Source organism: Solea solea, chromosome 14 (assembly GCF_958295425.1).
Source record: "Solea solea chromosome 14, fSolSol10.1, whole genome shotgun sequence".
In the NCBI taxonomy this organism is placed as follows: Eukaryota; Metazoa; Chordata; class Actinopteri; order Pleuronectiformes; family Soleidae; genus Solea; species Solea solea.
The window spans coordinates 2731330-2758589 of NC_081147.1; the positions used below are offsets into that span (position 1 = coordinate 2731330).

The 27260-nt window shown below is 39.8% G+C and overlaps 1 protein-coding gene across 1 annotated transcript; it reads right to left on the minus strand.

Annotated features, from left to right (window-relative positions):
* Positions 1-13280: 13280 nt before the first annotated feature.
* On the minus strand, positions 13281-14191 carry LOC131472196 (calmodulin-like). Its single transcript, XM_058649105.1, has one exon. It carries the CDS (start codon positions 14105-14107, stop codon positions 13664-13666), a length of 444 nt encoding a protein of 147 aa, XP_058505088.1. The 5' UTR covers positions 14108-14191; the 3' UTR covers positions 13281-13663.
* Between the last annotated feature and the right edge of the window lie 13069 nt (positions 14192-27260).

The following is a 27260-nucleotide window of genomic DNA, read 5'->3' on the forward strand; positions in this document are numbered from 1 at the left end:
TGCTGCATGGCTAGTGGGAACGCAACATGTGAAAAATGTATTTTTATATGTTATAGTTTGTTTCTTCTTTATACTAGAGAGGCAACAACAACTGCCAGAACCAAATTCCTTGTATCTGTATGAGTTTTCACGTATGGCAAGGCCCTCATAAGTGCACCCAAATCATTTTGTGTGTGTATCTGCGTCATTACCTCGTTTATGAAACCCTAAAGTTTCAGAACAACAGTTCAGCCACTGCTGAGAAAATAGGGTTTTATTGTTTTCCTGGGTTCTGCGAAGCGGATCGGCACTTCCCTATGCTGATGATGTCATCAGAAAACCTCACCACTCCTCTCACCACCATAGCGCCTCCTGGTGCGGCACTAGTCCGGGCACATCCGGTTGCGTACATTCAACCGCAGAAGAAGAAGAACTACTTTCGTTGTAGCTGCTGAGATGCAGAGCATCCACCGTGCCAGAGGGGGAGCTGTGTATCTGAGAGCTGGCCTATCTATTACGTCACTTCCAGGTACCTGGCCAATCACAGGACAGTGGGAAAGCTCTCGTTGGCTGGCCAATCACAACACAGTCCACGTTCTGGGGGTGTGGTTTTGGTCTGAAACAGCGCGGCTGACGAGAGCGTCAGTGAGGAGATATTTTGATCGGCTCGTTTGAGGCGACTAGGAGATTTTTAACCATGAAAACAGGTTAATATATGTTAGTAGACCTCCATAACTAACATATATGTGTGATACAAGCATTCGATGTCACCTTTAAAATAAACAAAATAATCTGAGTGGATACAATAAAGCTTTCACACCAGTTAAGACTCGGCCACATAAAAAGGACCAAAACCTCCAGTAAAAATAAAAATAAATACATGATGAAGTGCTGGATCAATCAAAACCTTCACCGCGGTTAAAAGGAAAAGTGTGTTACCTTAAATATATAAACAAAAGTCTGTTAGATTCTCTAATAATCCATTGTGTTTGTGCTATTATGACGAAGATGAAGCCTGAACCATTATGTTTTTCAGATATGGTTTTCGCATATTTGTTTTCTTCACGTTGAGAGAATCAACTTGTCAACACCATGAAGCGCCTCTCACGCTGGATAATTTCCCGATGCAGTTTCTCCAGAGAAAATAATCCCAGCTATGAGTGTAGCTGTCCTATCTGCCGGGTTATTCAGCTCAGAATGATTGGTTTCTTTTTCATGTGGACAGCCCCGCTGTTTTCTCCACGCACTTCCATATATCTGTGTTGCACACATGAGGAAATTCCCATTAGAGTTCCATTTGTTTATTTATTTATTCCCGTGCGTGTGAGCGCAGTATAAATAAATGTGTCTCCGTGTTGCATGTGCATGGTCGCCCGCTGTGCTGCTGCCGCTGAGGGGAGCTCGTATCATCGGCAGTCAGCGGAGCGGCAGCTGCGAGGAGCGCTGCGTGTGTTCAGTTATAGTTTGGCATTTGGAAATTATGTAGAAACTCTTCTCCTTCTTCTTCTTCGACCTTTTAATCGAATCACACAATCACACAGTTACACACAGATTCACAGCAAAGATCATTTGTACGCCCCGTAAATGAGGAAAAAGAAGATCAATCTCCTGTCATTTATTGTTGTATACATGTTTTTCTGGTCTATTATAAATCAATCACAACATGAGGGAGCGTTTATATTTAATAGCACGTGATAATCTCAACTACAGTTGCTTAACAAGAAGTAAAAGCCAAACCACTGTACATCAATCTATTCTTCACAAATCATTATTACGCTGTTGACAAACAACAAAACAAATTGTGACTGTGTCAGATAATAACACAACTTACAACATACATTTAAATTCGACATTGCAACTAGCTGTAGGCTACACTCGGCTAGGTATTTTAAGAATAATAAAAAAAAACACATTGTTTGACATTTATAATAAGCACAGCTGGTATTGTGCCTTCAACGAACGTTACTATACTATTTAAAATGATTAAGAAGTAAAATAAGCCTAATTTCAACTAAATGTTTTGAACAAGAAAGAAAAATAATCTCGTCTTAAAACAAAATTATAATATCACTTTGTCTTATACTCAAATATTATAGCTTACTTTAAGCTTTCATTACCAGTAACAACTGAAAACTGCTCCTGGTTTGTGTGTTCACTAAAATACACAAGTAAAACACACAATCACAGATTGTTGTGTGTGTAAATAGTAGAAATTCTAAGTCAGTTTAAGAAAACATTTCTTACATTTAGACAGATTTCCTTTTTTGTAACTGATAGAATTGACCAGGTGACTAGCTTGTTTGCTAACAACAACAAGTTGAGCTAACCTAGCTAAACTGGATAAAGACCAAACTAGTAATCTTTTCATGTGACTCAGACAGACAGAAATGTCAAATGGTTCATACATTTTCTTACAAAACGAAGTAAAATAACTTAGTTCATTATCGCCAACAGCTATAGAAGCTAACTCCAGGTGTGACGTCCTGCTGAGTCGCCGTTTAACACTCTTAGCACTACCAGCAGACACCACTAATATGACCTTTCACACGTACGGGCTTTTTTTATCGTAAATGAAGGCGACGGAGTCTGCGAGCCGACAAAAAAAGCCAAACAGAAACACGGAGGTCTTTGAAAGCGGCGAGGTAAACATGTCACACATGGCTGGTGAGCCCAGTGGGTGAGCCTCTGATTGCTTTCATTATTCCCCCTCAATTCAAAATGTCAACCAGCATGAAGAAAGCCGTCCCACTGTGTTTGCTGATAATTAGACGATGTGCTTTTCCAGTGCCGCACAACACCGGCTCTCTGGAATCAAAGAGCGGGAGATTCCAGCGTGTTGTTCTTGTTCTTGATCTGCTGCAAATGTTGCTATTTTTAAAAGTCAATTTAACTCCTTTTAAGATATTGAACTGATAGAATTGACCAGGCAACTAGTTTGTTTGCTAACAACAATGCTATCCTCTGTGCCTTGTTTTTGAGTTAAGCTAAGCTAGCTAAACATCTGCAGATAGATAGATAGCTAGATTGATAGATTGATAGATAGATAGATAGATAGATAGATAGATAGATAGATAGATAGATAGATAGATAGATAGATAGATAGATAGATAGATAGATAGATAGATAGATAGATAGATAGTCTGACTCAGACTAGTATACAGACAGATAGTGAACTGGTGAATTGACAGGTGATTAGCTTGTTAGCTAACGACTAGGCTACTTTCATCCGAGTCTCGTTTTCGAGCTGAGCTAAACTAAACTAGCTAAATTTGGCTGGAAACTGAATATAGATAAAATAATCTTTAAAAAAAAAAAAAACATGTTTTCTATTCAATTCAAATCACTTTATTTGTCCTCAAGGGACAATTTAAAGGGCATGAAAGTAGCTGAAAACAAATTCAACACACAATAGCACATTAATAATTTATAAAGTGCATGTTTTAGTATCTAACTCACTGTATGTTGTTACTGTCACTGACTGAACTCAGCTTTAATGGACGGATGAACGGTAAATAATATTCATGTGTCTGACGCAAAACTCAGTAAACCTTGTGGTTAAATATAGGTTTTAAAAAAATAAAACAAGCACTGGTTGTAATTATTTCCAATGTACAGCAACGGGCGTGAAACAGAAACGTGTTTAGTGTTCACATCATCCACTTATTCCCAGAGGGATTACAGGAATTAAGCTGCAGCAGAAGTGCACAGGCAGCAGATCTGCCGTGTTGTTTTCGTGCTTCTCCTCCGGGCTGCTGCTGCTGCTGCTGCTGCTGTAAATACAGTACCGGTCCTGTCTTAAAGTGGCTCTCAATGATCTGTGACCTTTATTGGACCAGCAGGAATTACCACAGCATCATTAAAGCAGCCCTCGGTACATTTGGAGGCAGCTAATTGGAGCAGAGATACGACAGAAACAGAAAGCTAACGCAGGATTTCTTCAGGCTGAAGCAAAAAAACAGAATGTTCTGTTATTGTTTCTTTATGGTTTGTTCTAGATTAAGTGTTTGTTGCTTGTAAAGCACTTTATTTCCTGGCTGTTGAGGTTGTTGGTTGGAAAGATGTGAAATGCAGTGTTAACACAATGATTTTTAATAAAAGTTCATGATAAACGCAGAGAACATCATGTTTTTATGTGAAGGTTTTGATCTTATTTTGTCTATTTAGTCTAAAACACACAAAAAAAACTAAAAAAGGATTTTCTTAAGGACTTTTTCTCCTGTAAAAGCCACAAAAGAAAGGATTTTATATATGTTTTTTATTATTATTATTCTATGCATGTCATATACTAGCCTCACGCAATTCAATCTGAGTTCAAATATTCTTCAAGGTTTGTGATACGTTTATTGGCACTCAACAAAAATAGTAATGTATTAAACTGTCCTTATACAAGACAGTATGTTAATAAACATTTCAATTGTCCTTATATCAAATTCAATGTTATATTATATATATAAACTATGAAACTGCAATATGAATGCCTTACAAAGGTTAATTAACGCCTTGTTATGCACTCATTTACAGTTATGGCAATAACGACTGAGTTGAATATGCTTTTATTAACATTAACATTAACAGACTTATTTATGTTTATAAGCATCTTATATGGTCATTTAAGTGGCTTATTAATGGTTAATTACAGCATATGAAGATGAACTGAAAATAAACGGTTTCTTTTCTATTCTAAAGAAATGATTATTAAAGGAGAAAATGGGACACTTTTGTTCCAAACCACCTTAGAGAGCTGCTATAATGTGACATGAATGGCCACACTTGGCCCTCATGTGCACATTTATATTAATATTTGATGCTTTTTATTTCGAACACACTGATTCTCCGTGTCATCATTTATTTAGTTCCAGTTTTTCCTCGGCTCTGTGAGACACTTCACTGGAGCTGATGAACACATGAATGTGGGCGATGTGTTTCATCACATACAGAAAAAAAAAAAACTCAAACATGAAAGAAAGTTTCCAATGTAACTTTTACGTTTCACTTGCAAACCTATAAGTTATGCAATGTCTGGTCCATTAATTAATTTTGCAGACTTAATCTCTCCGTGAGCCAAAATACTGATGATTTTTGTACTTTTAAGAGCTCAAATATAAAATGTTTATTAAAAATCCTTTCAATGCATCCCTGTTTTATTTATTTTACTTTTCACTGCATTGCCTGTGTTGCTCTTACCGTAGCCACTGTTGCATTTACTGTGTTTACCATTATTGTCAAAGTTGTCATATTTATGATTGATTATGATCATTATCGTCGTGGTAACTTCAGGATATGTGGTTGTTGTACTGGTTGCTTGAACACTGGGTTTGCTGTTGAACTGTTGTAAATCACTGTGGCGTCATTTGAATATTTTTGCTTTGTGTTTTATGGGTCTAGCAGTGGTTCAGTGGTGGAGTGGATGGTCCTTCAACTGGAAGGTCAAGGATCCCTGGCTGCATGTCAATGTCTCCCTGTGGAAGATTTAAAGGATAACAAAATCTAAAATCCATGCGCTTATTAGGAGGAAAATCAGAAATAGGGATAGTTCCTGGAACCTGTTTTTTTAGGTACCTGCTCTGGCGAGATTCCAAGCGAGTTGAGCCATGATTGGTCAGAGAGCGTCGTCACTGGAAGAGTCATGAGTGCGACGCCCGACACAAGAATCAAAGCCAACAATGTCGAACTGTAGATCGGTTAAAAAGACATAAAAATCCTGTGAAAACATGTGTTCATTTCCAACATTTAGCAAAGGAAATGTATTTAGAGACAGCACTGCTGAAAGCCGGCGATCGTGAGCCCAATCACGACCGCGTTCAGTGGTATTTCAGTTCAGTGACTGTGTCAGACGATCACGCGGGAAGAACAGAACGATTCTGTGAACAAATCTTTTTAAATCGACCGATTCTAATGATTCAGTTACACTGAAAACTGCTGTACAAGTCACTCGTTTGTGTGTTTGCGTCAAAAACAACGTCATAGCAGTTTCACGCCGCCGTGATATGATGACTCCGCCCACGTTGAGGAGGAGCTAGGAAGTCATGGAAAACAACTTGACTGATACCAAACTGAGTCAAGTAGAACCCAGTAGAGCTAGAGCTGTATAATGGAAAAGTGCCATTAGTGTCACATTATCTCTTGCTCCATCTTAATCTAATTTCACTATAAGTGTGTGAAGAAACCATTTGGCATTTTTCAAAATCTCCACTCTGAGGCTCAGTTTTAACTGCAGCATGGCTTCATGTCTAAATGTACTACTGTCATGTGATTGGCTGATCAGATATATGCATGAACAAACAGTGGAACCTAATAAAGTGGTCTGTGAGATGTTTATAAATTTAAAATGATGTATGAACACCCCAGACCAAATGGAGTGGTGAGATAAGAACATGGAGGGACACTTTTTATTATATTGCTGTTGTGGACAGAGTCGAAACAGGGAGACGACTACTCTATTGTTGCTCCTCACACACACACACACACACATTTTTCAGCTCAGCATTAACGCAGATGAATCACCACAACAGCACAATCGACGCTCGTTCAGTTTTTCTGCTTGTGTCAGTGTTTTTTATAATTCTGAACCTGTTGTCAAAGAAGAACAGGTTGAAATATTGTCTCTTTGAATACATATCACAGCCTTGTGGTGTTTTTGCTCGCTCAGCTCTTCCTGCTGCCGGGCGAAAGCTCACTCGCTCACCTTTTGAAACTTTCTCTTTTCCCTGTGACTCACTAAATATACAAAAAGAGGAAGAGGAAACGCATCATTCATCAAACAGCCGTTGCAGCAGGTCTTTAACGCAACAAAGAAACGTCGCCATTCATCGATAGTTCCCACTTCAGAATGTAAACATGCGATCACAAAACATGAAAATACATCAGTATCACAGAAAAATGTAGAACATTTCACTTTAAAGATCATGTAGTTGTCCTGTTTGACAGGAAAACATGTTATAATGTGGAAATAAACATAATTGACGCATTATTAACACTTGTTAACAGTTTATAAACCTGTCATAAAATGAATAAGATGTTTATTAACATCAATAAGTGGCTTGTAAACTATTTATGAGCATAGGCCACTTTTAATAAGAATGTAGACAGCCGTAATCAAGCAAATAATGGGTTAATATTAATGTTTTATTAAGTCTAATAAACTCTGTATAATGTAAACATTACACCGCTCATTTATCAACAAAAAATGTGGTAATTGTTGCGCTTGAATTGGCTTATTTATATTTATAAGCATCTCATTAGTGACTCCATAATTGTAAGTTCCAGCTCATTAGGTGAAACTCAAAATAAAGTCTTGTAATATGATGCAGAGCTACGTTCACATATTTATTTAGGTCGTTCAGTGAGAAAAGCGTGCGGATGTGAGCTGCTGTTTGGCGATGACTTCAACATAATGACTTGTTGTTCCGAGAGCATCTCTGATTTCCGCCCTCTGGCCCGGCTGTTACACTGTACGTCCACATTTGTCTACATGAAAATGCCATTAACGTGTGTCACACCCAATTACGTTCAGCACCGTCTCTCTAATTGCATTCTGCCCAGCAACACAGCGCTGAGAGACGAGTGTCCACATCGACCCGGGTGTGAAACACAGACGCAGAGAGGATCAGGACGAGGAGGAGGACAAATAATACAGTCAAAAAAAGTTATGTTTATGTCATTTTCCATGATTCTGCTTCCACATACACTTGTGGGCAATATTCTGAATTATTTAATTCTCTAAATTCAACACCGTGAGACTAATAAGGGGCTACGCAGCGGTTCAGTGGCTAGCATTGCTGCCGTTCTGGAGGGCCAACAGTACCAGTGGAAACCACGAGGGGGCAGTGTAGACAATATTAACAGGTCTCACACATTTATTATTATTTATACGTACAACCAGTAATGCTATTTTTATTTCCAGTGAAAGTCGCAGGATGTGGAAACGTGGCTTACACGCAAGCTAACTAATTAGCTAGTTAGCGGAAGCCTGTTTCTATTGAACCGTCCCACTCTTGTAAAAGCGATAACACCTTGAGACACAAATGTTGACACAGTGGTCACACGTTTGCATACCTGCTCCCTTGTTTAATTTTCAACAGTTTTATTCTTCATTAGCTTTGCTATTTTCAAACTGAAAATGAAATATAAAGTCCACAAGTTAGAAAGTTCGGAGATACTTTTCATGCAAAAAAAGTTAAATCTCATTATGTTTTTTTTTTAAATAATCACTCATTTTTGACGATTGGAACATTAGTTTGTCGCACACCAACTCCACAACTGAAGCACAAATATTATCTCAGTGTTTCTGTTCAACGCAGACTCCTTTGAGAGTGGTGAGGTTCAAATGCCTGTGGATTTTTGAATAGCGTCAGCTTTATCAGCGAAAGAAGAAAGAGCCAAAAACCAGCACTGTCAGTCATGAGTTAGTGTAGAAAGTTTTCTTGCCTTGCTTACTCACTTTCCTCTCGCTGTATATTTATCACCTGTTTATACTGTTAAAAACTTCCAGCTCTCATGAAGACCAGGCACTTCTCGCCAACGCAGCACGCTCCAAATAGCTCGCATCAGTTTCCCGAAGGCTCCGCTGCCGTCTTCAGCTCAACACCCACCAGCAGCAAACACACGTCGTAACAAGGGTGGAGGCGAATTAATGGAGGCTCTGCTCTGATGCAGCAACCGCACGCATTCATCATCCCCGTCTATATTTAATATTCAAAATGCGGCGCTATAATTCCTGATGCCACCAAACAACATCAGACATTTCTGCTTCCAAGAACTCGGAAGTAAAGAGGGACGAAAAGTAGAAGAAAACAGCCAAAGTTTAAGAAAGATGTGCTTATCAAGAATATCAGAATCTGAGAGGATATAAAAATGTAAATTCACAAGCTATCAGTGTTATCTACTTAGCTAAACAGTTTGAAAAATGAAAAACACTGAAAAATAAGGTTAGCAAACGTGGTTAGCTAGCAGGCTAAAGGCGCCATTTGAAGTTAACACCAAACAATCTTGATCTTTATCGCTAACTGCTAACGCTACATAAGCCAAATATGAAGTGATTTTTCATATGTGATTAAAAAAAAAATAATAAACTAGCTAGCTCCAGTTACAGTTGTTAGTCAATTTGATTTAGCTAAGCTAACTTAATGTTAGCCACTGTATGTTAGCAGGTGAGAAACGTCTATCGTTTGTGTTTAATTTAACATTTTAATTTGTCGATTGAAAGGGACATATCTCAACAAAACTGTCCCCTAATATTTTAAATTATTTAGAAGGAAATGTATATTTTTCTGCTTTTTTACTACTTACGACTACCAGAATTACCTGGCAACATTATTATTATTACTACTACTACTATTATTATTATTATTATTATTATCATCATTATATTATCCAAAAAACTATTTTTACCGTGAACGGCTTCTGGTGTTTATCTGCACCATTTCAGTCATTTTTGCACTAGTTTAATTCTATTTTATTTTATATAAAAGAACTACAGCAGGAAAATAACAACAAAGGTAACAAAGTTTTAGTGATTTCCTAAAGTTGAATCCATTGTTGATCTGTTTAATATAAAGTGATGAACTGTTCCAGGCAATAAATAGTCTTGAAATCTTGAAAAGGTACATGAACCTTTTACTGCAACATTTGTACCTTTTGGGCGATGACAGAGGTACATAAAGTACTCTGAAGTTCAATACTTATTCCAAAAGGCTTATAATTGGCCTAGATTGTAGATAAATGGACTCCTAATGTACAGCACTGCTCTATGTTGCCAAATTGGCAGCGAATAAAAGCCCCAGCGTCTCCTCCTCTGTCAGCTCATCCACCATCTTTCCTTTTTTTTTTTGGACGACCTCGTCCAGAGGCAGATGGGACAGAACAGGTGTCTCTGTCTCTCTTTCTCCTTCCTCATACCAAAGTCGGGGAAACCTGCCAAAGCTGCAGCAAAGTTTCCGTGGACTTGATTACAGTCTTTATGTTCAGGGTGATCCGTCGCTGACTCACTCGTCAAGCTGTTTTGTCTGTTGCTGATCTTAGTAACAAAAAGAGCTTCAGGATGGCGTTGTGCAGCTGCTCCATGACTAAGATAATAGTCAGTGATGAGTAGTTGTTCCGTGCATCACCTCAAAACTGTCTTTGTGTCGTTGTTTAAACAGACATTTAAAAGGTGTATAAATAAAATTTTAATTCCGCATAACCTGGCTGCACCTTTGTTATCTAAGTGTAGCTAAGTATCCAATGTAAATGGCAGTCCATAAATGGCAGCCCATGGCCAAGAGGAAAAGAATTGGGCTCGTAACTAGAAGGTCACTGGTTTGAACAGCCGCCACGTGTCATAACTGATTCAGAAACCTTTCACCACAACCGGTCGAGGCAGATGGCCGCACGTTCGAGTCTGGTTCTGTCAGAGATTTTTTTCTCTCCACTGATGCCTAGTGTTTCTCTGCTCTCTATAATAGTATTACCGTGTACAGAGCCTTGTGATTTGGTCCTATGCAATTAAATTTAATTTAATTGAAGGACCAAGGGCTGGGGTGCCCAACCTCACATTGTACCCCAGGTGCAGAAAAGTGCTGCCCACTGCTCCTTCTCATTCTAAACTTGGTGGTTTTAAAGGTAAAATGCCTTTATTTGGTTTCCAACACATTTGGACTCGTGTTTTTCCATCACCGTTGCACCAAATCACCATAAAAGCACACGTTTAGCTGAAGTTCTGTCACTCAGTAGTTTTTTTGTTGCTCTCTAATCTGTTCATGCAGAGCTGAAAACTTGTTGATTACAGATTCAGGTGCGTTGCGCTGAAGGTCATCTGGCTCACATGAAGCCGGTGTTTTTCTTGTCAGATTATCATCTCAGTGCTTCAGCGTCGCTGCAGCTGTGAATGTGAGCCATGTGTGTGTGATTGCTATGTTCGACGACCTGACACACCCTGAAGTAGCAGCATGTTCAGGTAATTGCAAGTGCACTTTGTCCACTCGCTCTCTCTCTCTCTCTCTGCATTAATCCATGCTGTAATTGCTGCCTTGGCGTAAAGATAGGTTTGAATCGCTCACTACATTTGTGCGTTTCTTATAGCAAGTGTCATCTTCACAAAGAGTTTGACAAACAAGCAGGAGAACACACGCAGCAAAGTTCTCTCCGAAGCCGCAGGCGAGAAAGTGAACGAGGGAGATGTAAAGAAATAGTTATTTAATCTGGTTAATGTGACGTTTAACTGAAATCCATGACAGTATGACTCAGATTTGCTCTTGTCAGGATAAAAATTGTGATTTGGGTTACGATAGTTTGCATTCTATAAAAATTCTGACTCCTAAAGATAAAATTTGGGAAATATTGCACTAGAGAACATCAAGATGAAGACCAGGATTTGTGGGACAATGTGATTTTGTAGTAGATGAAAAGCCAGTAAGATTAAAACCTGTGAGTTTTGTGAAAACTTGAATACATTAACTTAAATTAAATATGCCGTACAGTACATAGACGTGGTGACCTGGTGAACTCGGCTTCTCATCCAATTTCTGCTGGAATTGGCGCCGGCTCGCCCTGTGACCCTTGGAAGATAAACAGTATATGTGGTATATATACTGTTATTTCTTTATTTCCTTATTAATTGCATCAACATTTGCTTTTCCACCAAGGTCACAACCACTCTTCTTGGGGTTTACACAAGATGTAGAACAAAACAACATAGAAAAAGCATCAGGGTGTATGTATATGTATTTTTTCTTTAAAAAAAACTAAACTAAACATACATGAGAAATCATGAGTACAGTCCTTCAGAATGTGGTTCTTTATACGATAAATACAATAAATGACCAATTCCAGGCCATACGAGAGATGAAACAAGCCTGGATATCATGAGTGTGTGTGTCTCACAGTCGCGCAGTGTTTTGCAGTATTTAATGGTTATATATGAAACGAGTATACGACTCCACGTCTTGTTATGTTTCCTGTCAAAGAGGAAACATTAAGAGGATTCGGGGATTACAGTATATGGAGAACACGATGCGGGCCCGCCGCTCTTTTACATATTTTAAAGCCTAGTGGGGAAATAGATCACATTTTGTCATAATTGCCTGGAAAGTCGAGACCCCCCCCCCCCATCTTAGGAAAATACCATTCATTTACGGCGCTCGCTCCCCGAGGATTTCCATGTGGGAGCTGACGTTACAGACAAATGAGACGCAGCGAGCTGATCACGACTCACTGGAGCAACACTGGAACATGTTCATACTGTAGATGACTGTCTATGCTGTAAAGTCTGTGTGTACGTCGGGTATTCTTTTATTTTATAAAAGTATTTACCCTCATATTCACACGGAAGGTGTTTTTTACTCTGCGGCAGAAATTAAAAATAAATGTCTAATATTGTCTTTTCTTGTCTCATTTCCAGTTCATTAAATACTAATGTCGCTCTCTGTCCTAAGCTCCTCCCACCAGGTGAGCATGGACAGAGGTGTCGCGACCTGCACATGTGTGAAGAGTGACTACTTTCTTTCAAAATAAAATGTACAGCACGTTCAGGGATTTTATATAAAATAATGTTAGAAAATTAATATTTAAGAAAATAAAATGCATACCTTTAATTTATTGTAGCACCACTTCCTTTCAACATGACTTTCAAAATAAGAGCCACCATAAGCTGTTTGACTTTTTTATGGTCGTTATTCTTATAAAACAAAATACAATATGTTTTATGATATCTTTAATTCTATCAGTTAACCCTATAATATAAAAATAACATGTTTTTATTTGCTTTTAGTAGTCAAAAAAAAACCTTCAAGACTGTAATAGTACATTAGCGTTAACAGGAAGTAGTCACACTTTGCTCTTTGACCCCCTGACGAGTGTATATGCAGTTATTTAGTAGAACAGCAGGAGGTGCCCTTTCTCTTTGAGTCAGAGAAGTCGCGGATCTTTATCTCCCTCTCTCTCAAATCACGTAATTTACAATATGTGTAAAGGTTTTAATAAAATATTGATCAATTAAGACAAAAACATGTCGCCTACCGCAGCTTTAATAGCATAATTAAGAAGGAAAGCCGTTGTTGTTGTTGTTGTTGTTGTTGTTGTTGTTCCTGTACCAAAGCCCATAGAGAAAATCAGTGATTTTAACATCACAGCAGACAGGAGTTGTTGATCCACTGCTGCCTCCATCACTGAGTTCAAATGTGTCATTTTGTGACGCCGGTGTTTGTAACCCTTTCTTTGGATTTACTACAGTGACACAAACTGACCACACGAGGCAGCAGTGGACCAGCAGCTTCTGTGTTCCCGCGAGCTAAAAACTGTGAATTTCTCTATGGACTTTGGTGCAGCAGAGTGAGCAGACACGGTCATCTTTTTATTCTTAAATTTTATTGGAAAACAAAAACATACAAGTTGGAATTCATAATTTGAGACACGACCAGAGGTCATTCAAAAAGAAAAGAAGAGTAAAAGTAGTGAGTGAAGCAGGAGACACACTCGTCTCCAAAGATCTCCAATGTTGCCTTGCGTGGAGGGGCCCCGAGCACACAAGACAGGAAGATTTCAAGCTCCCCAGCTCTCAGGGGCCTTCACGGGAAACACTATGACAGCAGAAGAAAGGGATGCAGGGACAAGAGCCCTCTGGACAGCAGAAGACACAGGGACAAAGAGAGGTTATTAAGATTTTACAGATAAATTAGACAAAGAAAAAAAAAGGCTCCACAGAAGGTCTTCACTTCGTCGCCATCATTTTCACAAACTCTTGATAGTTGACCTTTCCGTCTCCGTCCGTATCTGCTTCTCTCATCATCTCGCTCACTTCCTCGTCCGTCAGCTTCTCTCCGAGGTTCGCCATCACGTGACGCAGCTCGGACGCGCTGATGAATCCGCTGCCGTCCATGTCGAAGACGCGGAACGCCTCTTTGATCTCCTCCTCGGTGTCCGTGTCCTTCATCTTCCTGGTCATCAGGGCCAGGAACTCCGCCAACTCCATCGTTCCGTCCCCATCGGCGTCCACTTCGTTGATCATGTCCTGCAGAGCTTCTTCGGTGGGGTTTATGCCCAGAGTGCGCAGGACTGTGCCCAGCTCTTTGGTGTTGATGGTGCCGTCTTTGTCAAAGAGTGAGAACGCCTCCCTGAACTCCTCAACCTGCTCCTTTGTCAGCTGATCGGCCATTTCCAGACAAAGTAAAACACTCGACCTCCTCTCTTAAATTGATGTCCTGTGTTGTGTTGGGACTCTGACTCTCTTCGGTCTTTTCCTTCCTACTGTCTTCTCTTTGTTCAAAGTAATCAAAGGACTCTTTCCTTTCAAGTGGAACTTGCAAGTCTGGTCCCATTCTCACATTTTCTCTACGGAACTGCCCCTACAGTTTCAAAATACACCAACGTCAACGTCCATCCGTCATCGTCTACCTCTTCATCCTCACTGTTGTGTAAACTCATGTCCGTGTTCATGCCGGTCGGCATCCGTCCCTCTTGCCTCTGTGTTTGATCTGCTGAAGAACTAACACGAGGGAACTGCAGATTAGAATCCAGAGAGACTAAAAGAACAGGGACAGAATAAGGATGAGAATGAGGGGGGTTCACCAGGTCCTTGAAAACCTGGAAAATGACGGTTGATGGTGTCAGGGGAAAAACCCACCAATGATGACGTCTTCAGAAGGAAGAAGGATATCGTTGGGTTTGAAGCTTCTTGTCATCCATCTGAACTTTGGACGTTTTAACTTTGGTGGGGTCTTTCCCTGACACCATCAGTCCTTTTCCAGGTTTACCTGGTTTGAAGCTTCTTGTCTCCATGTGAAGCTATCAGCCAATCAGATTTGCACGTCTCACCCAGTGTGTCCATTTGACTTTATCGCTAGATTTAGCAACTTTTCAGTGACTACTGACTTTGAACTGAAGACTGTTGCTTGTACTGGTCTGTAACAGACTGTAATGTGGTCCACCAGTGTGAGGTTTTTCTCTGAAAAATGATCGTCCACCGTTGACTCAATGAGGTCAAAGAAACCGCCTGTGTTGTATTGTACACTTTCATTTGCTTCTCCGCCTCTAAGTGTCACAAATAAAAGAAAAAGTTTGAATAAGCAGTTGCCTGAAGCTGCCTGAAATACCCGTGTGTCCCACATGTGCCGGACACAGAGAAGACTGCCTCCCACAAGATGTCAGAAAACAAAACCCATGATTTATTCAGGTTCTCAGAAACGTCCCCGACGTCCAGACGTCCCAGTAAAACAGCAGTAAATTGCCACAGCAGCGGTGTTGTACCCAGAGTCTTCCCCAGGTTTCTGTCCAAAACATCTCCCAGTGAGACAGGAAGTCCTTCTGCAATTACCAGAATCGGGAAGAAAGTGAACATGGTCCAGAGGGATGGGAGAGAAGTGTGACTGGATAACCACATTTTTAACTTTAGACAGGAAGTTCCTCCATAACGGAACAAATATTATTACTCCGTGTCTTTGTTAAGAGCCCTTTTCTGCTCCCGCTGTGTTATTATATACACGCCACTGAATTACATGCGTTCTATCATTAAACGTGAGCGTGTGACAATGATTAAACGTGGGCTTTTAATGAGCCATATATATTACATGTCACGTGAAATCCACACTGTAGCTTTGTTTCTTTTCAATTTGTCTTAAATTAATGACAAACATGAAACCCAATCACGTGCAGGAGGTTGTTAAGACTCTGTGACCACGTCAGACTTCAGTGTTCTCTCCCTCTCTCTCTCTCGTCGTAAGATTAAACTCCATTCCAGTGATTACTCGAAGCTCAACACTCAACCTGCAGGTGAGAATGATGCCCGCGCATATCTTTGCATATTTAGAGCTGAATACCTAAATGTAGAACATGCTTGTCGCTGAATATTCTCATGTTCTCAGAGCCGCCTCGACTGTGTTCCTGCTGCAGGAAACAGGAAGTGTGAAGATACAGGTCTGGACTCGGTTTGTGATCGGACATTGACGCCTCCTCGACGTGGGCGGGGCCATCACAGAACGTGGTTTTACACACAACCCAAACTAGTGACTTGTAAAGCAAGTTGTTTTCAGTGTAACTATATCTTTAGTGTGTACCTAATAAAGTGGCAGGTAAGTGCAAGTGTGTTACTTGTAACCAGACATATACAGTATATAATGTCACAGATGACATCATTTTGATCTAAACATCTAAAAACACTCCTCCACAGGGACCCATGTGTCAGGAAACATCACTGAAGATCTCAAGAACCTATGTATAATGTGACGAGGCTGCGTTTAAAAAACAAAAGGAAGAAAAAGAAAAAGAGAGATAGAACTCACTGCTCTCGACTCTCACCAGGGTTCTGGATGTAAAGCAACACTTCACAAGCTGCTAATCAGCCGTGCCAAGTACGAAACAATGCCAAGATCAAGGCTCCGCGCATTAGCATCCCCATCACGTACACTCCTCCTCCATTTTGAATCTTAGCCTCCAGCTCTCGAGGTGTGCGAGATATTCTCTTTGATCCTCGGGTTTGAGCGACAGCCGAGCAGACGCTACGCGACAAAAAAAAGGGATCAGAATCGGGACTTACGCCGCGTTCCTGCCGAGCTCTGAGGAGACCGGCTGACGGAACCATCTGGTCCCAAACAGACAGTCCCGCTCGTCCAGGAGAGACACTTGACTGATCTGAAAATAAGCTGCTTAAAGAGTTTGGATCTTGATGTCTCATGTGAATTTGTATTTCTTACCCTCACAGTCACATGATTCTTGGACACCTGTTAGCAAAGCGTAAACGGCATGCGAGCGGTGCGCTAACTATTAAAATCCAGCATTATTTAAACAAGTACACCGTTACAATGTTTACAATCACAGACACAGAACGGAAAGAAAATCAAAAAGGTATCATGAAGCAAAAAGACCAAACCCAAGAGGACAACGACGACAACAAATTTGTTTCCCAAAACGCTGTTTCCATGTGAACGAAACGCTGATACGCTCCAGAGTCGGTGTCATGTTATATTTTCCATATTTTGTGTATATTATGTTGTCATTTTTAAAATAAAGTTGGATTGGCTTCATCCAAGACTGCAAGTATGAGTGCTGATGTGCAGACGGTTCAAAATAATAAACTGTAAAAGTGTAATATGCACCAAATGCTGTCATTTTGTCCATCAAACCAAAAGGAGGTACTAAAAAGTACCCAGTGCTATGCTAATGGAAACACAACTTAACCGTGCCGCGCCGAGGCGAGTTACGAAAACCTTCCGTGACGACCGTAGATCAAGAATTGTCAAGTTAATATTTCTACCACTGAATTCTAAGCTTCGCTGATGTTCAGACAAGTCGTTTGATGCAAACGTTGTGATTTTTTCTCAGCTAACTTCCTGCTTCCTGCAGCTGTAAACGTTAGCGTGGTATGGATTTTCCCGCGGCGCGCACTTCCAGCAGGTCAAACTCATTCGAGGAGAAACACAGACTCGACTCGCTGTGGCAGAGGCTCCTGTTGTTCTGCTGAGAAACATCGATTGACCTGCCTCCAGGAACTTTAGCCTGACACTTTTGTTTCAGTCCTCGTGGTTCACCGTTACAGCGGTGCTTATTTTGGGAGGAAACAAGAGAATATTTACTGAATAATCTGCCTAAGAATGGATTTTAGATTACAAAAGGCAAGTAATCAGGTCATGTATTGGATGTAAGTGTCTCATCTTATAGCGCTCGGTGTGAAATGACCATGTTTGATGTGAAACCTGTCAGAGAGGTCAAAGGGCACAGCTCTGACACAGACAGTCCATTTCCCCCGACTCGTTCATTATGGGCTGTCGCCTTTCCGCTAAATATAGTCCGGCGTTTCTGGCCCCGACTCGTCGGCGTGACATGTGATGAAGGCATAATATTCTCTGGTGACATCCACACAGAGACCAAGCTTTCAGTCCACACAATGGACGCTTTCAATGATTTATTCTTCCTATATTTAAAAAAAAACACAGACATTTCTACTAGTGGACTCCACCACAAAAGACATAATATGGTGCGTTCCATTTCTTTTGGAAGTCAGAAACTCCAACTTCCAAACATATCAGTCTGGGTCGGGGCCCACAGAAGGGTCACGGGAGATTCGTTTTGGGTCCCAAAAAACTAATTTGCAGAATTTACTCAACCTTTATTTAAGATTTATGTCTATATGTTTTAAATAACATGCATACAATTACATTTAGATTCATTTTGGACATGAAAACACAGAGAAAAGGGAATTAAATTGGTTTAAACTTTCTTCAGATTGTTAAAAATGGTACGATTTTTCAAGGAAGCCTTTTAACACATTTCTTAAGACAAGGAACCAATGAATGAAGGAGTGTCCAGTCTAAGTACCTTAAAGGTGACACTTGAGTTAAAGTACAAGTATGTTACCAGAAAATGACTTTGGTAGAAGTTGAAGTCACTTTTTAATAAAGTATATGACATTTACTGTACTTTGTACATGACAACACTGGGAGTGTTTCCATCCTTTCTGGTGTGTGGAGGCCACCGTAGTTCCCTGACGCACTTGGGAAAGTGTTAGATTTAGTCACTATTGTTACACATTGGCCTCAATGTTCAAATAAAACATGTGCACACATGCAGTAATTACCACGGAGATTTCACTGTGGGAGGGGCCCAAGCGGCACATCAAAGGTTGGACACGTGCATGCACCGCTCCGCTCCGCTCCACCGCTACGTCACGTTTTTTCATTGACAAAAACAACAAGACGACACACAGAGGAACTCAGAAGAACGCACAGGAGGAGACGTGTACGAGCCGGAGTATTTAACGTCCTGGTTTTGTTTCTGCGAGTTTCAAACAAAAGTGTCGTCACAGACGTGTGTGAGCAGCGACCTGGTTCACGGAAGCTGCTTTGATCAAACGCCGACACTTGGCGGAGACGGTTTCCAGGCCACGGTGGCCACACGGGGGAGGAGTGATGCAAACATGATGACTTATTGAAGCACGGCACGTGTGCCATCGACTGCTGAAGAGGCTCCCGTGAAATCGCTGCTCCCCTGGGCTTCTGTCATGTGCTCATCATGGTGAAATATTGCACTACACACTGCGGGTAAACAGCGATGGATTTGAAAGTGTTTTCAAAATGGAAACGATCCACTCTGCCTCGCAATCCAGGAGGTGCCAAGTGACTCATAAAGGGACGTTATTATCTTTTGAAAGATACACACTCACATTTCCCTCTTGTATTTTGCCCTCAGGCAGCGTTCCTTTTCTGTTTTGTTCCTCTTATTGTAATATCACTTGTTTATTCTTGTAAATTCTGAAATCCCAGTTTAATTAAGTGATAACTCACAGGGAGAGTCACTAAAGAGAGAGGAAACGGGCTAAACGCGAGGAATTCCGTTCATTATCCCGTTAAGGAGGACCACAGAGAAGGTTCAAGGGTGTTTTTCTGGATCTGCTGTCGTGAAGATCGCGGCAGCTTGTTTTCAAGGCTGCAGGATCACAACTCAGGAGGAAGAACGGATAAAAGTCCAAGTTCACTGTAGTAAACAACGTCATTTTCAAGCAACAACAATCTAAGAACAAGCGTAACATAAAAAAAACGTAGAAAGCCCCAGAAACCCCATGGAGAACACGAGAGACGACGTGTCCAAGAGAGCAGAGTGGAAAAAGGGGCGTATTTATACACATTAGACACAGGTGCAGGTAATTAGGGCGGGGCAGGTAATCACAAAGGCGGGAAAACAGACAAAGAGCAGGAAGTGGTGAAGACCTGACAAAATAAATCCAACAAAGTCTACAAGGAGGACAAACACAAAACCACTAACTTGAAAATTAAAGCCCAAATAAAGTCATTTTTAAAGCACTAGAAACTCCTCAGACTCTTGAGAAATTTAAATCTTAAATCTTCCTCCTTGGCTTTTATATCAGGTTGAGCTGGACTCCCACGTTGTGTTTGTATAAACCTTTATTTATTCATTTATTTCTACTTTTCTACCTTGTTGTGATTGTTGGCTGCTGTAACACTGCAGGGACGAATAAAGGATTATCATATCTTATCTTATTTTTGTCAGAAACAAGACTTATGATTTAGTGTTTCCAAAAACTTTGGCGTCTTAGTCCCATTTAGAGTCTCAGTGGAGACAGAGTTTCGATCATTCAAACAAATCAGAGTGGACGTTTTAATGGGATTTTCACTTTAAAGTGACAAGTTGATCATACGCCATGAACTGGCAGCCTTTAGGCAACATTACCGACTCCCCACAGATATGTACGTCTACTGAAACTACAGTCTGTGTGTGTGACAGCTGAAAAAAAGGCAGAATTCTCGAGATTAAAGTCAGAATTCTCAAGATTTAAGTCAGAATTCTGAGATTTAAGTCAGAATTCTCGAGATTAAAGTCAGAATTCTGAAATTAAAACCAGAATTCAGGATTAAAATCGAAATTTGAGAAAAGTCTGAATTCTTGAGATTAAAATCAGAATTCAAGATTAGTCAGAATTTGAGATTAAAGCCAGAATTCTCAAGATTTAAGTCAGAATTCTGAGATTTAAGTCAGAATTCTTGAGATTAAAATCAGAATTCAAAATTAAAGTCAGAATTCTAGAGATTAAAGTCAGAATTCAAGATTAAAATCAGAATTCAAGATTAAAATCAGAATTCAAGATTAAAGTCAGAATTCTAGAGATTAAAATCAGAATTCTCGAGATTAAAGTAGAAGAAGTGTTGATGTTTTTATTTTCCTCCATTAAAGGTGGCGTCGGCCAGTGTTGCTGTGTGTTTTCTCAGTCCAACACACCTGAATCAGATGTGGTTCATTATCAGGCTTCTGCAGAGCTCGATGACGAGCTGACCGTTTGAATCAGGTGTGTGAGAGCAGGTGAAACATCTAAAACATGCAGAGCAGTGAGTCCCTGAGAACCAGGGAAGTTCTGCATCGTTGTATTCCTCGTGTTTGAACAGAATCAGAGAAAAGAGTAAACAGTTACCTCTGTTACCTCCGCTGCTGCACTTTAAATGTCATGCTGTTACATTAAAGTTATTATTGGTAATCTGTCTCCTTTATCTAATCTGACATTTATCACGAGATTTTGATCTCAATGTGTGTTTTTTTTAATCTGGTTAAATAAAGGTTAAATAAAAACCCTGCAGGAGCTGACGTCACACAATTCTGGAATCAATACAACGCCATTTTGGCAGGAACATACAGTATATACATGTACGCACAAAAATAATCTGATTTATCTGTTAAAGAAACTGTCGACAGATAAACCTACGTAGATGAAAACATAATCTCTTTGATAAAGGTGAAGAATTCTGCACAGTTCAAAATAAAAAATGTATAACACATCACTTATACTTAACTCTATGGACGAGTTTTACATGGACATGTAAAGAAGTAATGCATGAACTCTGGGATTAAAGTCAGAATTCTGAGATTAAAACCAGAATTAAAGACAGAATTTGAGATTAAAGTCAAAATTCAAAATTGAAGTCAGAATTTGAGATTAAAGTCAGAGTCCATGAGATTAAAATAAGAATTGAATATTAAAGTCAGAATTCAAGATTGAAATCCGAATTTGAGAAGTCAGAATTCTTGAGATCAAAGTCAGAATTCTCGAGATTAAAGTCAGAATTATCTAGTTAAAGTCAGAATTCTGAGATTAAAGTCAGAATTCTGAGATTAAGGTCAGAATTACGGTTTAGGTTTTTTTTTTCTTTCTTTTTAAACATTTTTTACCTAAATTTTCTTCCATAAAATGTACATCAGTTTCCTTAGGATATAATTCATCCCTCAGATGAACTAGTCATTTTAGTTGTGTGGATTTAAACAAACCTTAACTATCATATAATAATCTATAATCCCACAGCATTTTCAAACTATAATATAACTGTGTGTGTGTGTGTGTGAGAGTATGTACTGTACATTTATCTGTATTTATCTTCCATGTTAGTGGCTGTGAGTGCTCGCAGGTGCAAATGAATGAAACTCATCTGGTGACAACAGATGAACCAGAGTGCACTCACACACAATTACGGCCCATTTATTTCCCGCTCCGGTCCTGGCACTCGATACCGAGCCGCTGCTTCCTGCGTTTATCTCCAGCCCTGACGATGAAAAGAGAAGCTTACGTTCCTGAGAGGAAAGAAAACAAGAAGAAAAATCCACTGGAAGTCATCGAGAGTCTGAAGAAAAGAGTTTTTATTCATAATTCCAATAAATACTTCTTTTATGCAACATTAATGTGAGGAAAACTAGACGTCACACTCTGTGTGTTATAATCAGAGCCTTCTGTTTTAGTTTTAACACTTCTTTTATTACGTTGATTATCATTAAATTACATTAAGTGGCATTTTTTGTTCGTTTCTGTGTTAATTGACACAACTGCTTCCACATGTGTTGATTAGCCTCATTGTTTGAACCTGTGCTTTTTTGCACATGGGCCACATTTTCTTCTCTGTTGCTTTGTGTAATGCTGTTTTCTCAGCGTTTCGAGTAACCATGGCGACAAAAATTGCAAAAGAAACTGCGAAATATTCTCTCATGGGGAATGAATGGAGAAAAGTCAAAAATGATCCCAGCCCAGTTTGGAGCCTCACGGCGTCGTCATACTTTAACGTAGAGATGTGATTCAAACTTTAAACAGGTCACAAGACTTTGGACGTTTTCCATATAAAACCATGTTCTGATACATATTACGTTTTTTAAACAATCGCAGTTTAAGTTTTGTACTTTTTTGGGGACGTTTTCAAATTTCATAATGATTGTGTATTGCACCCGATGAAAAATAATTACAAATATCTCTAAACAAACTCTTCTCCTGCCCACAATTTCCAACCTACCCAGACAATTTTTACATAATACGTTGCTATGGGGTTTTCATTTTCATATGACTTGCAGTTTTTCTTAAAATCACCGAAAAGCACAGAGAGTTCTGGTCAAACCTCCCATTGACCCCCATTTTAAAACTCATCTCTGGAGTTTGTTTTTAAAAAAAAAGACGAGAGTGATTTTAAAACTGTAATTTCTCGGTCAATTCAAACCTGTTTTTGACACATTTGAATGTAGGAGCTCCTGAAAGCCTCCTCATGTTCATAAAACAAACATGTAATCTCTATCATCAACCGTTCTTGAAATACGACTACTTTAAAACATGGTGCTTTCTCTGTTTTTCACCAGTTTTTGACAGTAACAAACAGGTGTGCGGGGAGGAGGAGGGGCTTGTGCGACCAGCTCTCAATAACAACAACAATACGACTTCCTGCACCTGCCGACATTGGCGCCAAGAAGCAGCCGCGATCAAAACTTCGCCGAGGACTTTTCTGGTTTTAATGATGACCCTGAGAAACTCGGGAAGCGTTTATGCTTCATCGTAACTCATTTCACCCTCTTGATCTGTTTTCCGAGGAGAACACGAGGACTGAACTAACAACTTTCAGGTCACTGAGCTGTTTGTTGAGTTAATGAGCTGATGATCGTTTCCTCCTCACGAGGAAGTTACTGAGCAGAGGCTCCGGGTTTTTAATGAGGATATATTTAAGTGCCGTCGGCAGTCGAATCCTCAAACGCAGCTTTGTGTCTTTTCCCTGCAAATTAAACGAGACGTCACACTTTTTATTCTTTCTGTTAAATCCCAGCGGCGTCTCTGCACCTGTGAGATTAAACCACAGCTCAGGTGAGTGTGACGCAGTCGAAAGCCTCAAGAAATAAAAAAAACAACAACCAGCAGATCAATTCTCCTGACATATGAGACGAGGATATTTCAGGGAAATCACAGCGAGAGCGATACGTCTTTGTTTTCCAGCTCAGACGCGTCAATCTCTCTAAATTACAGAGTGGAGGCGGAAATCACTTCAGCTGCTTTTCCAGTGAAACCATTTAAATTTTTCTGACACGACAGAGAAAAAGCCTCAGGAGGAAGCAGTGATGCATTAATCCAAAGGGGTTCAATCATTACTCTTTTTTTCCATACAAATACAGCATTTTAACTTCCTTACTTCATTACTTTATACATAATTGAATCAATTAAAAGTCCCTGCAAAGAAATGCAGAGTTTCTCTTCTTCACACATGATGATCAAGCCTTCATGGGGCCCTAAGCTGAATTAGGAGTCACCTGTGCTTGACTGTTATTGATACAAATGTAACACTAGACACTCTTTCACAAAATCACGAAAATGGCTGGAAGTTACTTACAGACAAACTAAGCCCTTAAACCAGTGTATATATGTGAATCTAGTTCAAGTTATTTGTTGATTATCCATTTCATTTTAGATCTATTTCTTTCATTTATGTGTTTTTAATACTTATACATTTACTTTGCATCAAAAAATATGCTTTTATTGTGAAGTAATTCATCGTTGCATATCAGAATAAGCACTTTTACTTTGAAATTCTGGGAAATCTTAAATATTGTTTTTTTTTCTCTAGACCCGCCCCCTCGACCAGACTAGACTCTCATTGGTCCAACGTGAAATTAAAAGAAACATTTAAATGGTGTCTCTACTGCCCTCTGTGGTCAAACAACAGCTACTGCACTCAAATTTTGCCATTGGCTTTCTTTCACCATGAGGCACATTGTCCCAGACTCCTCCCACTTTTATAAATGGCTGCAACCTTAGAAGACAGGGTTTAGTTTCCCTTTAAGGGGAATTTTAAAGACCCAGAAAAATAGTACATAAAAGTGTTTTGTCATGTTTTAAACGCAGCAGCTGCTTTGTCGGGCTCTGCTCTGCTGGAAAGTTTTGAGGATTTACTCGACTGTGGAGCAAAAGCCGAGGCTTTATCTTTCATTTCTGAACCTCTTCTGGGGATCACAGTGTCTTACATGCGTGGAATTCATACCATCTCTCCCTTATCTATGAATCTCTTACATTAAAGTTCCTTTTTTGTCTTTTTCACCCACCAGAAAAATGTCTTTGAATACTTAAACAGTAGGATTAACTTGTGTTTTTATAGAAAATAAACATAAATGCACCATTATCATGTCACAGGCTGTGATAATTCACAATATAATGTGTTTTATTGTGATAGTATAGACGTGGTTGTTACATGACACACTTCTTAAGAGATATTTAAGTGCAGATTTGACATCATTAATACAGGAAAACACTGCTAAATCACAATAATATGACAAAACTGTGATAAGAGCTGTCACTTTACCCTTAAAATCCAGCCTAGAAGCCCATCAGACCAGCAGAGGGCGCAGTGAGCACAGCTTGGCCTTAAATCCAGTTGAATTCCATCAGAAATATAAGACTGTGATGTTAAGTTGTTCTAAGAACCAGGATTAAACTTAACTTAATTTAACTTGGATGACACAAGCAAACTAAGTGTCTGTATTTCAGGTTCTTCACCACAGCTGTTACAGCAGGTGTTTTCTTTTAAATGTCCTGCCAATCACAGAGTCATCACGATGCATTCACTGACCTCCCGGAAACTCCACTCTCTAAATCACTAAACAGGAAATTATGAAATGTGTTTTCAGTAAATAAAAGAACAATATTTATCTCAATATTTAGTCCATATTAAAATAACTAACCTGAACCAGGTCCAGATTACATGCATTACATAAAAGAAGATGGATTAAAGGTTGGTCTTTTTAATCTGAAAAAAGCCCATAAAATAAGAGTAAATTGGACTGGATTGGACTGCTCACATCAGTTACCTTTAGTCTGATTATTCCCACTGTTGCCGTGCGTTTGAAAGGGGGCGGAGCCTGCGAGTATAAGCCGTTTAAAGTGCAGATGAGATGATGAGGTCAGCGAGAGGCTGAGATCGATGACCAGTTGTTAAGAGCACGCGATCAATGAGGGGAAGTGAAGAGGAGAAGCTGATGCTCTTCATCGACGCCTGAAGACACTGTGGGAAACACGGCGTGTTTGTGCTCCCACCAAACAATCCAGACCATAATACGTCATGTTTTCCACGCCGACATCCGTCAAGGTTCTTAGAATAACGTAATAATGGAAATAATTGTAAGTATCTAATGTTTGTCGGACTGGGACTCAGTAGCCAATCAGCAGGCAGCTCACTAAGCCCCGCCCACAGACAGAATCACAAACAAAAGCATAGGGAGTGAGGACATCTTGGCTGGTCTTCACGTTCTGTCCTCCTCTTTAAGGATTTCATTTTTTAGGGTTAAGACCTGGTTTTAGGGTTACAATAAGGATTCGGTTAGGTTTAGGCGTCCTCACGACGAATGCTGCGCAAACCTGTGTGTGTGTGTGTGCCTGGTATTCCCAGTTCCCAAGTTTTAGAGTTAGTAAAGTCTCCTCTCCAGGAAATGAATGTAAGTCAATGTAATGTCCTCTGAAGACGTGGAAACCAGAGTGTGTGTGTGTGTGTGAAAGGGCGGGGGTTGACAGTTGTTACCATGGGGACAGTTAATACAGGGCTTTGGGAGATTCTCCTCTGAGTGTCATAATCTCCAGTTCGGGAGAGTTCACACACACACACACATTTTAAGTGACTGCAGGACAGGAAGACTCTGAATGAATCATTCGTGAAGTTAAGCAAGTTTTTGTATTGTTTTTTATCATTAAACTATTATATTTTAATCAGACGGAGGTTAAAAACAAAGAAAATCAACATCAGTCCAACTCTATAGTTCATTTCTTACTTTACTTGTGTAGCTGTTTTGCATTTGATTTCTCTCCATCAGTCGTGACGAGGTCTGAACGTCACAGACATTTGTTTATATTTCAAATTAAAGCCCATTCAGGAACAGATTGGACTTTAATGTTGGGGAAATTCACTTGTTCCAGCAGCCAAAAGGTTAACAAAGGTCGTTTTAGCAGCTCAGTGCATATAAATGTGCAGATTAACCTGAATGTTATGATCCATGCTTGTGATTTTTCTTTAATTATCTCAGTTTTTTAATATCAAATCCAGACAGACTCGACAGCTTGGCAGTGGAAAACTCACACCAATAAATTTTAGTATTGTTTTTGGCATCAAATTCGTGTGTGTGTGTGTGTGTGTGAGTGTGTGTGTGTGTGTGTGTGTGTGTGCCACCTTTATGTCTTAGTTGATGAATTATTGACCTTTCCGTCCTCCACCAGTCTCTCTGCCCCGTGTCACACAGAGCAGCAATAACCTGAGAGCAACAATATTGCCGAAACCTATAAAGGGCAAGAATCAAAAGTAAATGAAAAGAAATAAATAAGAAAAAGAATGAATTCATAAAAGTTGGGGAGGATAAAAAAAAAATCCTCTAAGTCTGCAAAGGATTTTCACCACAGAGATGTAATCTTCTCAAACGCCAGAGGTTGGATTTTCCTGGACTGAAGACTGAGTTCAGTCAACACCCATGGATAAATGTGGATAAAACATAGGCCGAAGCATTTCCTGCTGTTTTCACTGACAAGGAAATCTGTATAA

What these genes read in the sequence shown, in the direction of transcription:
- LOC131472196 (XM_058649105.1), bottom strand. Translation starts at nt 14,107, where the DNA reads ATGGCCGATCAGCTGACAAAGGAGCAGGTTGAGGAGTTCAGGGAGGCG.